The 13206-nt window shown below is 40.6% G+C and overlaps 1 protein-coding gene across 1 annotated transcript; it reads right to left on the reverse strand.

Moving 5' to 3' along the window:
• Positions 1-475: 475 nt before the first annotated feature.
• Positions 476-12875, reverse strand: fzd4 (frizzled class receptor 4). Its single transcript, XM_084718105.1, has 6 exons — positions 12238-12875; positions 5892-6029; positions 4522-4908; positions 3711-3856; positions 2931-3178; positions 476-2009 (listed from the first exon to the last, which is right to left on the reverse strand). The coding sequence occupies exons 1-6, from the start codon at positions 12499-12501 to the stop codon at positions 1591-1593; spliced, it is 1602 nt and encodes a 533-aa protein (XP_084574231.1). The 5' UTR covers positions 12502-12875; the 3' UTR covers positions 476-1590.
• Between the last annotated feature and the right edge of the window lie 331 nt (positions 12876-13206).

Genomic DNA, 13206 nt, shown 5'->3' on the forward strand with positions numbered 1-13206 from the left:
GACATTTTAGTTCTTTTAATCCAGAAAATGGCAGCGCTCCTGTTTACATGTATTTATTCACAGGTCAGTTTTGACCAGTACAGCACTATCAGAGCAATGGGCTCAGAACAGCATCTGTGTATATATGTCTATGAATAAAAGGCACAGCTGGGGCACTACCAGCATTCATTGCAGTATTATATTTCTGCCTTTACAATATTTATAAGAAAAGTGAGGGATAAAGCACATTAGTTATTTTTTTTTCTGACCAAAGTCTCCCTGTTTGATAACTCTCTGCATATTAAAGAGAAAATTCTGCACATCCAGTCAGTGCTGATGGTAAATGGAGTCAAAGAGAAAGTTGAGTGCTCCTGCTGCAAAATCAAACTACAACCCACATCAGCTCCTAGTCTCCACCTCTGGGTCGCCACTGAGCGTGCTTGATGAGTATTTTTGTCATCTGACGCTGTTTTGGCCAACAAAGTAAAAGCTATAATCCTAGAGCAGTGATACACAGCAACATCGGTATGGGCATCAGAAGCTCCCACGCAATGCATCCTGGTATATGTAGGCACTGCCAACCCAACTCCACGAGCAGTAGGGCAGTTTTCTTGGTCAGTATTATTATTGCTTCAATTGACTACGTTTACCATCAACACTGACTGGACATCAGCATGAAAAGTGCCACATTTTCCCTTTAATATACTTTCTAATGATATGTTATTAGTCCAATCACTGCCATCCCTGGTAATGCACTTGCGACAAGCTCAGACACTTCACATATTGTAAATAATTATAGTGCATTATTACAGCTTAGAGCTGGTTTCCCAAAAATAATTCTGAGCAATCAAATCACCTGCTCTTTTATATTGTACAAAAGTCAATAATTTACAAAAACGTATGTTAATGTTCAGATGTAAACACATCACAGATTTAAGGCCATATTTGATATGTTTCCATCAGTTTTGAATTCCTTTTGGTCTAAGAGTTCAAAATTTCTCTGTGTGGACATAAAGTCCCACAGGAAGTCATGCCGTCAGATGCTTTTGGGAAACCTTGATCTGTATAATGTCTGCACCAGGACCGTCCAGTGTAAAATTCAAAACTTCAAAAGACCCTAAAAAGACACAGCGGTATAAGGGTTACTGTATCCAGCAGGCTCAGTCTCTTCTGCTGAGGGCTCTGGAGGAAAGAGAGACAGAGAGGTAGACGTGGTGCTACACAGCTTATTGGTGTGTCTGGTCTGTATGTCAATGCTTCTGTTCTGCCTTTCCCGTCTCTCTTTCTCCTTCATTTGTTGCTTTCTCCGTCTCTCTGGGCAAAGGAAGTCTAACAGAGGTAGAGAGGCTACTGTCGCTACTTGTGTTCGACCCAGTCCTCCACTTTACTCCTCCTTGACAGGCACGGGGTCAGTTAGAGGGGGGGTGAGGCATGCTTACAGACTCTCTGCAGTGTTTATGATGCCATTACATCCAGTGGCTTCCTTGAGAAACTCCTGTGTCACATCTCCCTCTCATCTCTCTTCTCTGCCCTCTCCGTCTTTCATTTGGCAGAGTGAGTTTCTGTAAGTGGGACAGAAGCAGGTCGATGTCCGTTCCTGCCCTTTTCTTCTCACACCACCGTCTCGTTGCCTTTCCCCGGTTTGATCCACCCCTCACCCGGTGCCCTCTTGCCCCCCCGGCTCGCCCTGCTGTCCCTAAGCAGGCGGGCGGAGCAGCGCTGCCAGGTGTGGAGGGTTTTCGCTGACCAGATCCACATGCCTGATGTGATGCCTACGAGCAGTGACATGAAGATTCGAAGCATCTCCGACGCCACGTATGAGTCCCGAGGACTGGCCCTGAACTCCCCCCAGTGGGAGAGCTGGTAGAGGTAGCAGCCAATGACGGTGGACGCTGGCACGGTGTAGAGAACAGAAAACACTCCAATCTTCACCATTAAACGCTCCAGCTTGTCTGTTTTGGCGCCATCCTTCTGCAGATTGGAGCGGATCTTGAAAAGAGCCACCAGGCCAGCACAGATGAACAGAGTTCCTGAGATACAGAAAGGAAAACTAAAGTGATGCCAGAGAAAACGTAATGACCAGTGCATAAAGCAATAAAAGAACTAAGGGTTTGTACATGTTGAAAGTGCTTTAAGCGATTCTGAAGAATGATTTTATTGTTCAGTCTCATACTCGGGTCGTAGGTTGTTCCACCAAAACATTTGTATTTACCAACCACGTGGCTGGGTGCTCCAACAGAGCTCACATCTGGACTTAAGCTGCGTTGGTTGTAACCTAGCATTCTACATTGCACCAGCCTTCTCGCTTAGACCTGACACAAATTCTGCGCCTCGGTAGGAGCAGTTGTAGGGTCAAAATCTGGGCCCTTTCTTTGTCTTGCTTGGGAGGTCTTTCCACTTTTCCCGTACATCATTTCCTGAGCAAAAGCTGTGAGGGTCTGAACAATCATTTATTTCTCCCCAAGCTGACAGCTTCTTCTCATTTGTTATTACATTGGACTGCCTGGCAGTCAGCGTTTTCATGTGCTGGCTGTACAGCTCTATTCATTTTCTTATCTCAACACCAGTGAAACGGCCTATTATTTTTATTGGAGCCTCCATAAAGTGGCTGCAAATTAGAAGTGAGTAGCTGTAGATTCTTAGCAATGTATCCAAGCAACAGATGCTGCTAGGCCAGCATAGCGTGGTCATTACATGGGCATGCATTGTTAAGTTTGGTTGGTACAACTGACATAAAGTCCATTCTAAAGACTGGTCTTGAAAAAGACAGACCTGGCAGTTAAGACCAGGCTCGGTAAGGACCAGTTGGTGCAGCCCATCCCTGGTGACTACAGCACCTTTTAGGAATTAATATAGGATCTGAATATATAAAATATATATAAGTACTCTTTTTGTAATAGAAAAATGCCACACAAATAGATAAGTTGATTGCACTATCATGTTGTAATTACCTATTAGAAGGTACGTGGCTAGTGGTGCCACCACAAAGCCTGTGAGCGCCTCTTGCTGCTGGTTGCCGACATAGCATAGCCCCGTCAGGTCGTCCGCGTCCACCAGTCTCATTATGAGGATGACGATGGTTTTGACGGCTGGGATGGCCCAGGCTGCTATGTGGAAGTATGAGCTGTGCATTTCAATGGCTTCGTGGCCCCACTTGAGTCCAGCAGCCAAGAACCAAGTGAGGGTCAGGATTACCCACCTGAAAGAGAGAACAAGACCGTAACTTTTCCATTAAAAAAAAATCCTAGACAGATCTAGTCCCTATTGTAATCAGCTCATTGTGACACCAGCGTGAGTGAGTGAGAATGAGTTATACGACAGAGAGTTGTGATCATATTTCAGGAGAGAATGAAGTCCTTGGGCTTTTCAGTCTGCTGCTCTTCCAAAAGGGAAGAGCAAAGACAAACAGGAAAACGAGGGCAAAGTGAAACGGAAGAAAAAAGAGCTGCGGCAGCAGAGTGTTTCCACTGCAACTGTAGTGCAGCACGCAGTCAAAAAGTGCCTTTTTTTTTTTTTTACAAAGACTGCCTTTGTATGTGGAAATTAATCCATGTAGTACAGAGGTTATGAGACAGGATAGATAGACTTTAAAGAAAACAGGATGCAAGTCTCGTGTTCCAATTGTTCCCCCTAAAGTCCTTTCACAACAGTTCATGACAATGGGACAAAGAGACGAGGGATTGATATGATAAAAAGTGTGTGTGTGTGTGTGTGAATTTGTTTGTACTAACCAGAGTGAGGATGCCATGCCAAAGAAATAGAGCAGGAGGAAGACTATGGCACACCCGGTGCTCTTTAAGCCTTCTTGGACTAGAATTGGTACGGCTGCAGCATCCAAGTCACAGGAAACGCGCTCCCTTCCCAGAGTCAACCGCACCTGCAGGAAAACGCAGAAAGTGACATTTTTATTAATCTAAGAAAAAGAGGCAAAGTCTTATGATTTATTATTTTTTCCATAAAAGCCTGAAAAAACTGAATTTTTGAGGGTGATGCCAAGACTGATGTATATATGTAATCTGCAAAAAAAAAAAAAAAATAACAACATATATGCAAATACCATCAAAGCTGTGCTAGGCCAATATTGGGCTGATAATATTGTCTGACTGATATATCTGCCTGGCTCTAGTTTCCATTTACATAAGCAGTTCACGATTTAATCTTCTGTATCTTGTATCTTGCTTTGGTTTGTTGAATGTGGCATACATTTCACAGAGACAACCTGATAAATCTGTCCACTCACTCTGTCCAGACAACTTTTCTATCCCTTTAAAAATTTATTAGAAAGAGACAAAGCTCATTGATCAATGACTAAAAGATTCTGATAAAATAAAACAAAAAGAATTCTGTTTTAACAACAAATACAGTAATACTGGTATAGCTGATATCGCTGTGATAGGCCAGTTTGGGGTCAATAATATTGCTAACAGATCTGTCTTGGTCTACTATAAAAATAAGTTTTATATATCTTGTTTCACTTATTCTTTATTTTTTTTCCTTTGTATTCATTCTTTCTTCACAAAGAAACTTCAGTCTCCTACTTACCAGGTAAGCAACACTGTACAGATTACAGCACATGGAGAGGAAGATGATGGGCCTTTCAGGGTAGGAGAAGCGCTGTGAATCCAGCAGAAAGGTCAGGACTGTCAGGGTGGTCGACAGGAAGCACAGCACAGCCCACACCGCCATCCACGCGTCCGTGAAGACTTTGGCCCCCCGTCGGTAGAGCCCACTGTCGTAGCCGCACTGGAGAGTGCAGCTCTCCGTCTGTTTTAACCAGGTGTACTGATCAGGGGCAGATCCCAACGCCTGACACTCTTCCTGGTGATGAGGAATACGGACGGGCTGATAGGGCGGGTCCTCGTCCCCCGGACCCTCCATGCACATGTGGTTGTGGTCATTTTGAGGTGGGAAGAGGCTGCAGTTGAGCACCTGGAGAGGAGACATGATGGTCACTTGTTAAGGCCGTGATGCTTCTTGAACTAATTTACATAAATTTGTGTGATTTTTTTTCTCTGAAAGAAATCATTTTGTCTTAAAGGGATAGTTCAGATTATTTGATGTGGGTGTGTATAAAGTATTTATCAATAGTCAGTTTAGTACCTACAGTAGGTGTGGTTTGCATGCCCCCCGTTTTGAGAAAAGAGAGGAGTACCAGCACATGCGCTTAGCAATGTACTGCTGTGGACAGGGTTAGCAGAAATGGTATTTTAGCCACTTAAAAAAGTTCCATTAAAAGAAAATCAATGTCAGTTTAAGCGTGCACTACTATATATTTAGAATATTTTTACTGATTTGACTTGGCATCAGTCAGCCTTTTTTGACTGGAAAACCAACCAAACTCCATGGGTAAAATCAGTGATTTCACATTGCAGAACATGGAAGTTGCTGGTCTACTGTTGCCTCTATATTTTAGTTTGTTTGTGTTATTGTGTGACGGTGAATCCAGATTAACCATTTAAAATACAGGTCACACAATAACACAAACTAACAGAGCGAGGCCGCAGTAGACTAGGAATTCCCACGTTATGCAAGGTAAAATGACTGATTTTGCACATGGAGTTTGGTTGATTTAGACAGAGCGATATTTGGTTTATATAACAGTGGTGTCATGTCAGGAAAGGCTGTCTAATTGCAAAGTAAAGCTGTGAATATATTCTAAACATAGTGTACTTTTTGTTGCTGACCCTGCCCACAGCAGTACATTGTTTAGCTTCCGTGCCAGCACTCCTTCCTGCTTCCCAAGACTGGGGTTACTGCCAGGTAATATAAGTACCTCATATAACCCCACTTCAAATAATCTGAATTATTCCTTTAATATTCGTTTTTTTATATATATATCCTATTTTTTCAGCCACATCCTAAAGTTAGATTTGCTAGTATATGCGGGATGTTCATGTGATGATGTGACTCACCTCAGGCCATATGAAGCCAAACTCGTGGAGCACTGGGAGGCATTTTTTCTTGACGGAGAGACACATGCTACCACATGGACCAATGGGGATGGGAACCTTGTCTGTGCACATTGGCACATAGACTGAGCACAGGAAGAACTGCAGGAAAATGGAGATACAAGATTGCAGGTTGAACATTTTGTATGCGTTCTGTAGCGAGAATTCATAGCTTACAGTGAAGAAGGACTGCAGAGCAAGTTTAAAGAGAAAGAAAGGACACAAAACTCAAAATGAGCTTAGACTGATGCTGATGTGTCGAGTTACTATTAGAATTATGCGTTGTATGTGTATTCAAATAAAATGTATTCTGTTTTTTTCGAGTGAAAAGAAACACATGGAGGAATGAAAAATGACAGCACACCAATTTCAACTTAGACACTGAGAGTGCAGTAAGAGTGTAACAGTTTTCCAATGTTATGTCATATGTCATGTGCACTGCTTTGTGGGCTTTGTTCCAGCTAAGTTCAAGCGAACTGTGAAGCAGGAGGTAAATCGTGTCAGCCTGCTAAAGAAGTGGAAACAGTGCTGTGTCTACCCTGTGGGCCAATCTTTCTATATATTACAACAGGATTACAGCTGTTGGGCGGCTACACTCTGTACTCCCACATGCGGATCCTCCATCTACTCGCATATTATACCACTCACTATCCTGCTGCTCTTCACTTTCAATACATTGCATCACCTCTTCTAGTGGTGGGTCTCTACTGTCACTTCTAATAAGAAACTCCACAACTTGAGTTAAAACACTGTTGCCAATACTAATCTGCTTCCAAGGTTACACATCCAACTCTGCATCTTTAAAAACAATCTGTGAATTTAACAACACTGAGGGCATGTGCCCTGTAATGCACCATAATCCCCCCTAATCCAAGGCTCAGTTGTCTCTGTCCCATGGCACTGGTTTTGAAATAGATATCTAAGTCAGGGTTATAAAGATAGTGAGCAGTCTGAAGTCACATCTGACTGTTTGAGGTGCTGGTGAGGTGAGTGAGGAAGATGTACTCTGGGGTTGCAAAAGGTTGCAATTTTAAGTGATTTCATGCCTTTACGGTAAAATCTGTTTGAAGCCAGAGTGTAAAATTGTGCCAGGCTCATGATATGAAAATACACAGAAGCAGAAAGTACATTTCACTCAACTACTTTCAAGTAAAGGAAACAAACATGCGCCCCAGGAGCTTGGACAAGGTGATGGCCCACTTTAAATGCTGAAGCGTGTTAGAGGGGAGGGTTTGCTGCCATTTTTCATTTCGAAAATACCAAAATACTTAATGGGCCATAATAAGAACAAAATGTTTTGGGCTTGCAGCCTTGATCCAGTGATAGAGAAAACCCAGCTTGAAATCAGCCCTTGAACGGAGCCCAAATGAAACATGAATCCAAGAAGGGTGTCAAGGTTAGGAAATAAACAGACACAGAAACATTATATAACTCTTATTTTCTGTGAGAATTGAGTTAAATAAACATTGAAAATGTTCATCTGTGTATGTATAGATATGAATTTATCACAACCATGATAAATTGTATAAAAATGCACTCTAAAAAGTTTTAAATTTAAAAAGTTAGAAACATTTTTGGGCTGCCTTAAAATTTATTTGACATTAAAAGATAAATGAATTTATATTAAAAGATATCCAACAACTCTCAATTCACGCTGTCAACAAGTGCAGATAAAGTAGATCTCTTTTACATTGTAAAAATACAAAAAGGAAAACAACCAGCTGGAAAGCCCTTTTTGAATTTGCTAACATAAAGGGCTAACTTGTTGTGTCAACTTAGGTTAAAAAATTCACTTGTCAAACTTTTTCGGTTCATCGCATGTAATAATTTAAGTTGTCTTAACTTAAATACACAGGTAGATCTGAATGATAAGGTTAAGTTAGATAAACTGTAGATAGCACTTTGAGTAAACTTTGAGTAACACAGCAACTAGTCCTTAGTTGAGCCTTAACCTTAAAAAGGTTTTGCAGCTGGTTGCTTTATTATTTTCTTTAAGTTTTATCAGCTCTTTTTTTACAGTGTACATTCAACTAATTTAAAAAGATTTCAAGGTAGAAGATAACATAATAAAGTATTTAAAATTAAAATTGACTTGAATAAAACTCAATAGTTATTGAGAAAAGCTCAGCTGATTCCACTACATTCCTGTAGGATTTATATGGTGTAAAAGATACAGAATCATCAATAATTTTCTGAAATACCTAATAACGTTTGTATATTAGCAAAGAAACAGTCGTGTCTCTATGATTATGAGTCGACAGCGTGATGCAGTGTCTCCTTACTCTGTTACTGACTGTGTATGGGAAGTACGGGATGTCAGGATCAGTTATCTGAGTCAAAGGGAACTTCCTTTAAACTCAGTTTGTTACAGTGCTCTCTGATGAGTATCTGGGTTGTAGCGCAGCAAATGGAGCAGACTGGCCAATCTGGAGACAGTTTAAGTTTCTCACCACAAATAGACAATCTTTGTTCCCAAACTGAACCACACATACTGGAGTTGTCCAGAGTAATTTACAGCCTGATTAGATGGAATTAAAAAAGTTAACAGATTAGTTGCCCCCTGTGTGGGTGAGTGGATGCTTTGTTTGTGTGTTTGCACATGATTCAATTCTCACAGTTTATAAAGGCAAAAGAAGATTATGGAAGATAGAATTTGATCTATCCAGGGGGAGATTCTTATGCAGCAGTTTCAGTACAAAGTAGGAAAGAGTGCAATATTAGATTAGATGCAGTAACATTTCTGATGTTTCCCACAGTAACGTATGCATTCTGTACCAGTGACAGTAATGTAACACGTTCTGGGTGTTTTCCCCGACTGTTGGTAACCTGAGTGCTGTCACTTCTCTGCTAAAAGCTGCTCTGGTTACCAGTCAGGAAGCCTCCCATTAGAGCAAATGTTGGGGGATACGGTTTCCCTTTCCCCTTTCCTCCCTCTTTAGCGTGTATGTGTGTGTATGTGTGTGTGTGTGAGAGAGAGAGGGAAGGGGGGTGGGGGGTGTCAGCTAATCTTACAGGCCAATTTTCAGCTGGAGGGGGACAGTTTGGTTTCATGCTGCAGTTGCTCCTTGTTCTGTCTGGCTGTCTCACACACACGCACACAAATAATCTCTTAAGCAGTGTATTAATTTCGAGATGTGACGATTAGTTGGTTAGGCTGTCAGCTATTAAATTATTTGCCAACTATTGCGATAGTCAATTAATTGTTTTAAGACTGTTTTAAAGAGAAAAAAAGTCCAAATTCCCTGATTTCAGCTTCTCCGGTGTGAATGCTCTCTGGATCTTTTAGTCTCTTATGACAGTAAACTGAATATCTTCGGGTTGTGGACCAAGATATTTAAGGACTTCAGGGCTTTGGGAAACAGTGTCAACACTTTTCATGATTTTCCCTCATTTTATGGACTAAACTGATGGATTAACTAAGAATATGAACAATAGTTGCAGCTACATTAATTTAGCGTGTCAAAATAACACAAAAACTCACAGAAGAACACAAAGAAAATGTGCACACGTCTTCAGACTTACAAATACAACTTCCAGAAAATAGTGACACATCAGAGCAAAATGCTTGTTTTCGTATCAAGCTGCAACGATTAATCAATTACTTGTCAACTTTTAAATTAATCGATTAATTGGTTTGAGTAATTTTGTGAGAATTCTCTGATTCCCCCTTCTTAATGTGAATATCCTTAGGTTGTGGATAGAGCTGGCAAATATATTGATATTATATCCATATTGTGATGCTATTGTGTGATTTTATATCATCTTAGAATCTGGATAATTTCATATAGTGTTGCTGCATTAATTGGTGTCTTTACCTGGTTTTAAAAGCTGCATTACAGTAAAGTGATGTAATTTTCAACTTTCCAGACTTTTCTAGCTGTTCTACTATTTGCTTTGACCAGTTTAGTAACTTCATTCACATTACAGATTGTCATTTATCACAAATCTCATCGTGTTAATATTTTGTGAAAGTATCATTAGTCATCCCAACAATATTGTCACAATATCAATATTTGATCAGAAATATAATGATATTTGATTTCGTCTCACCCAGCCATAAAAAAAAAATGTATATATTGAGATATAATAGCCTAAAAATATCAAGGTATCATACAAGTCAGCCCTGGTTATGGACAAAACAAGACATTTGAGGAGGTGATCTTTGGCTTTGGGAAACACTGATCAATCTTTATCACAGTTTTCTGACACTACAGAAACCAAACAACTAATTGATTAATCAAGAAAATGATCAATAGATTAATTGACAGCGCAAATAATTGTTATTTGTTGCCCTACTATGCAGACGTCTCAGGATGATCAGCTATGTGATAAGGGATGTCTTTAAATGAAAATATGTCATTTCAGAAACTAAACTCAATTCAGTGACACATCTCTTGTTGTGTCACCAGTGTTTCCAATTTCTAATCTAAAGTAAAATCTTAAGGACATGGAATAGGACCAATCTAATTTTTCTCTTACATGGTGCATGAGGCAAACAAGCAGCATTTGTCTCAGGACACTGAGGGCACCATTGTCGAGGAGCAGACAGTACAGTATATCGCAGTGAAGACTCAGCTGTTGCTGTGTGGGGCATGAACTCAGAATGTCAACAGACAGAGGGGGCATTTTCATTGAAATTAGCATGACAGCCTGGCACAACAGGAAGGAGGACGGGGACCCCTCCTGCTTATTTTAACTCTGTGGGGGTCAACCTATATTATATTATGCTGCTCATTATCACTGGCACCATCAGACTCAACAGTTCACTGAATAGTCAACTATTGCTTGTAGCCTGTCATGTGCTCTGGGACCGCACTGTTCCTCTCTCTCTGCGCACGCACACGCACACACACACACACACACACACACACACACACACATAAATATAGCAGACTATCTCCTCTCAGCCATGCCTTTTTTAGAGTCCAGGATGAGTGTTCCTAAATTTGTGCAGCTTCAGTGCGTGCTTTTAATATCACACTGTCTATTCTCATATCATCAGTATCAGTGTCATCAGAACTCTTTCAAACACAGACACTGACTGTCTGGGACATGTGACTGTCACCACCACAATACTTTACTGTTTACATTCTTAAAACACTGCACAAAATGTCAAAATTCAGACGGCACCTCATGTACATGATGTTTACATATGTACACTGCACCCTCACATCTATATGAAGAACACCGCACAGATGTTTATACTGCATTTGTATATGTGTACAGTCCACATGTATACATAATATAAACCCATATGTACATATTTCTGTATTTATTCCAACCACACTACTTGTACATAGTGATATTGTACATAGAGCCACAAAAAATTCACCCAGAAGTGTGTGATATCTCAGTATCTACTGTTCTCCAGGTTACAGCAAATATATATATGTATATTAGGTCTGTGTACTGGCAAATTTAGTGATCTGATATGTATCATGATACAAGGATTCAAATGTATTGTGATATGTTGCAATATTGTAAGCAAGGTGATATGTTACTTTTTTTTTTATTAATGTTAGGAAAAGTGTCATATAAAGAACACACCACTATATGCAAAAATCTGAGCTGAATTTGTTTTTAACTTTTACTCAGCTGGAATGATAGTGTTGTTAAGAATTGATACCATATAACAAAACACAATATTGCAATACATATCTATCTATAATATCAATATATCTTATTTTTGTACTTTTTCTATATTGTTCTATTTTTTTTTAATTTATTTAATTTGTGTGTTTGCACCAGAAGGATTGCCTTCTCAGTTTTGTTCAACTCTGTGATGAAAATAAAGGAATTTTATTCTGTTATCAGGGTTGTGTTGCAATGATTACATTTAATAGGGATTATGTAATCAAATTACAAAAAGTAACTATAATCATCCTATATTACATTTGAAAAATGTGTAATTAGACTTTAGTTATATTGTCATGAATACCTGATTGCATTATTGACGACATCTTCGAAATGCAGCTTTCTTAAAATGACACCTTTTCTCATGGGAAACAATTTTATTTGCCTTGAAAAAGTTTTGAGATGTTTAAAAAATAAATAATAATATTTGTGGAATTGAATTGTTTGAGGCTGTGACCACTTTTTTAGTAGATTGCTGCAAATTTAAATTTCTGATTGTTAAGCAATCCAAAAGTAATCAGATAAGATTACTTTTTGTGATTATGTAACTAATTACAAAAAAGGACATTTGTGTTCAGCTACTGACTACATTTCAAAGAAATCTGGCCCAATCCTGTCTATTCTATTCTATTCTATTCTATTCTATTCTATTCTATCGTCAGTGCCTTGTCAGTACCTTGAGTTGACTGGAGCAGCCGTACTGTATGAGCGGTGTGAACGTGGTCAGCTGCAGCTCGGCGTCAGACTGCAGCACGTTGCCGACCAGGTTGGGCATCTTGGTGACGTTGTAGCCGAGACCCTGGCACATGCTGATCCTGATGGGGTCGCAGGTCATCTCCTCCACCTCGTCGCCGAAAGCCTGCACCACGCAGAGCGGAGCGACCAGCCCGGACAGGAGGAGCAGGGCTGCCCCGCTGAGCGACACCATCATCCCGGGCATGGTCACAGCAACGCTGCCCCTTCTTTAAATGTCGGCACGGTTATATGTCCTGTCCTCAAAACACACAAAGTTAGCTTTGGTCACCTTGGAGACGCGTGTTTATAGTCCTGCAAGAGTGGAGCGCATGTAGTCCGTGCGTTTTGGGGGCTATAATATCCAACTCCGACCCATTCAGGAGATTAAAATATCCACAAAGAGGCACAGAATCATTGCGAGACCTAATTAAGTATTTTCAGTTAAAACAATCTGTGCATCTGCAGTTTTAAAAGATAAATCCCGCAGTCCTTGTTGCGTTGTTTCCCGTTAGTCAACTCCGTGCGGAGGAGCGCAGCAGCGCATACGGCGGTGTGCTTTTGCGCCTACACTGCCTGCAAGAGTCCAGCACTAAACTTTATTGTGTCTGTGAAGAGAGACTATTTTGCCCGTCCGGAGGAGAGCGGACCAATCCACGCGCGGGAGTAGGGTTTCCCTGACCAACCCCTGACCAGGAGGGCGGGATCCAGGAGGAAAATAGAAGAGCGAGCCTCCTCTCCTCCTCTCCTCCCCTCTTCCCCCGCACTATCCCATCTCCTCCTCTCTCCTCTCCTTTACTTCAGCATTTTCTCCACTCCTGTCTCCTTCTTATTTCACCACTGTCAGAAGAAAATTAAGATTTATTAATCGTTTATATATTTAGTTAGGCAATATTGATTTAACGGTGCAGTC

The sequence above is a fragment of the Lutjanus erythropterus genome, chromosome 4 (assembly GCF_056507025.1).
Source record: "Lutjanus erythropterus isolate fLutEry1 chromosome 4, fLutEry1.hap2, whole genome shotgun sequence".
NCBI lineage: Eukaryota > Metazoa > Chordata > Actinopteri > Lutjaniformes > Lutjanidae > Lutjanus > Lutjanus erythropterus.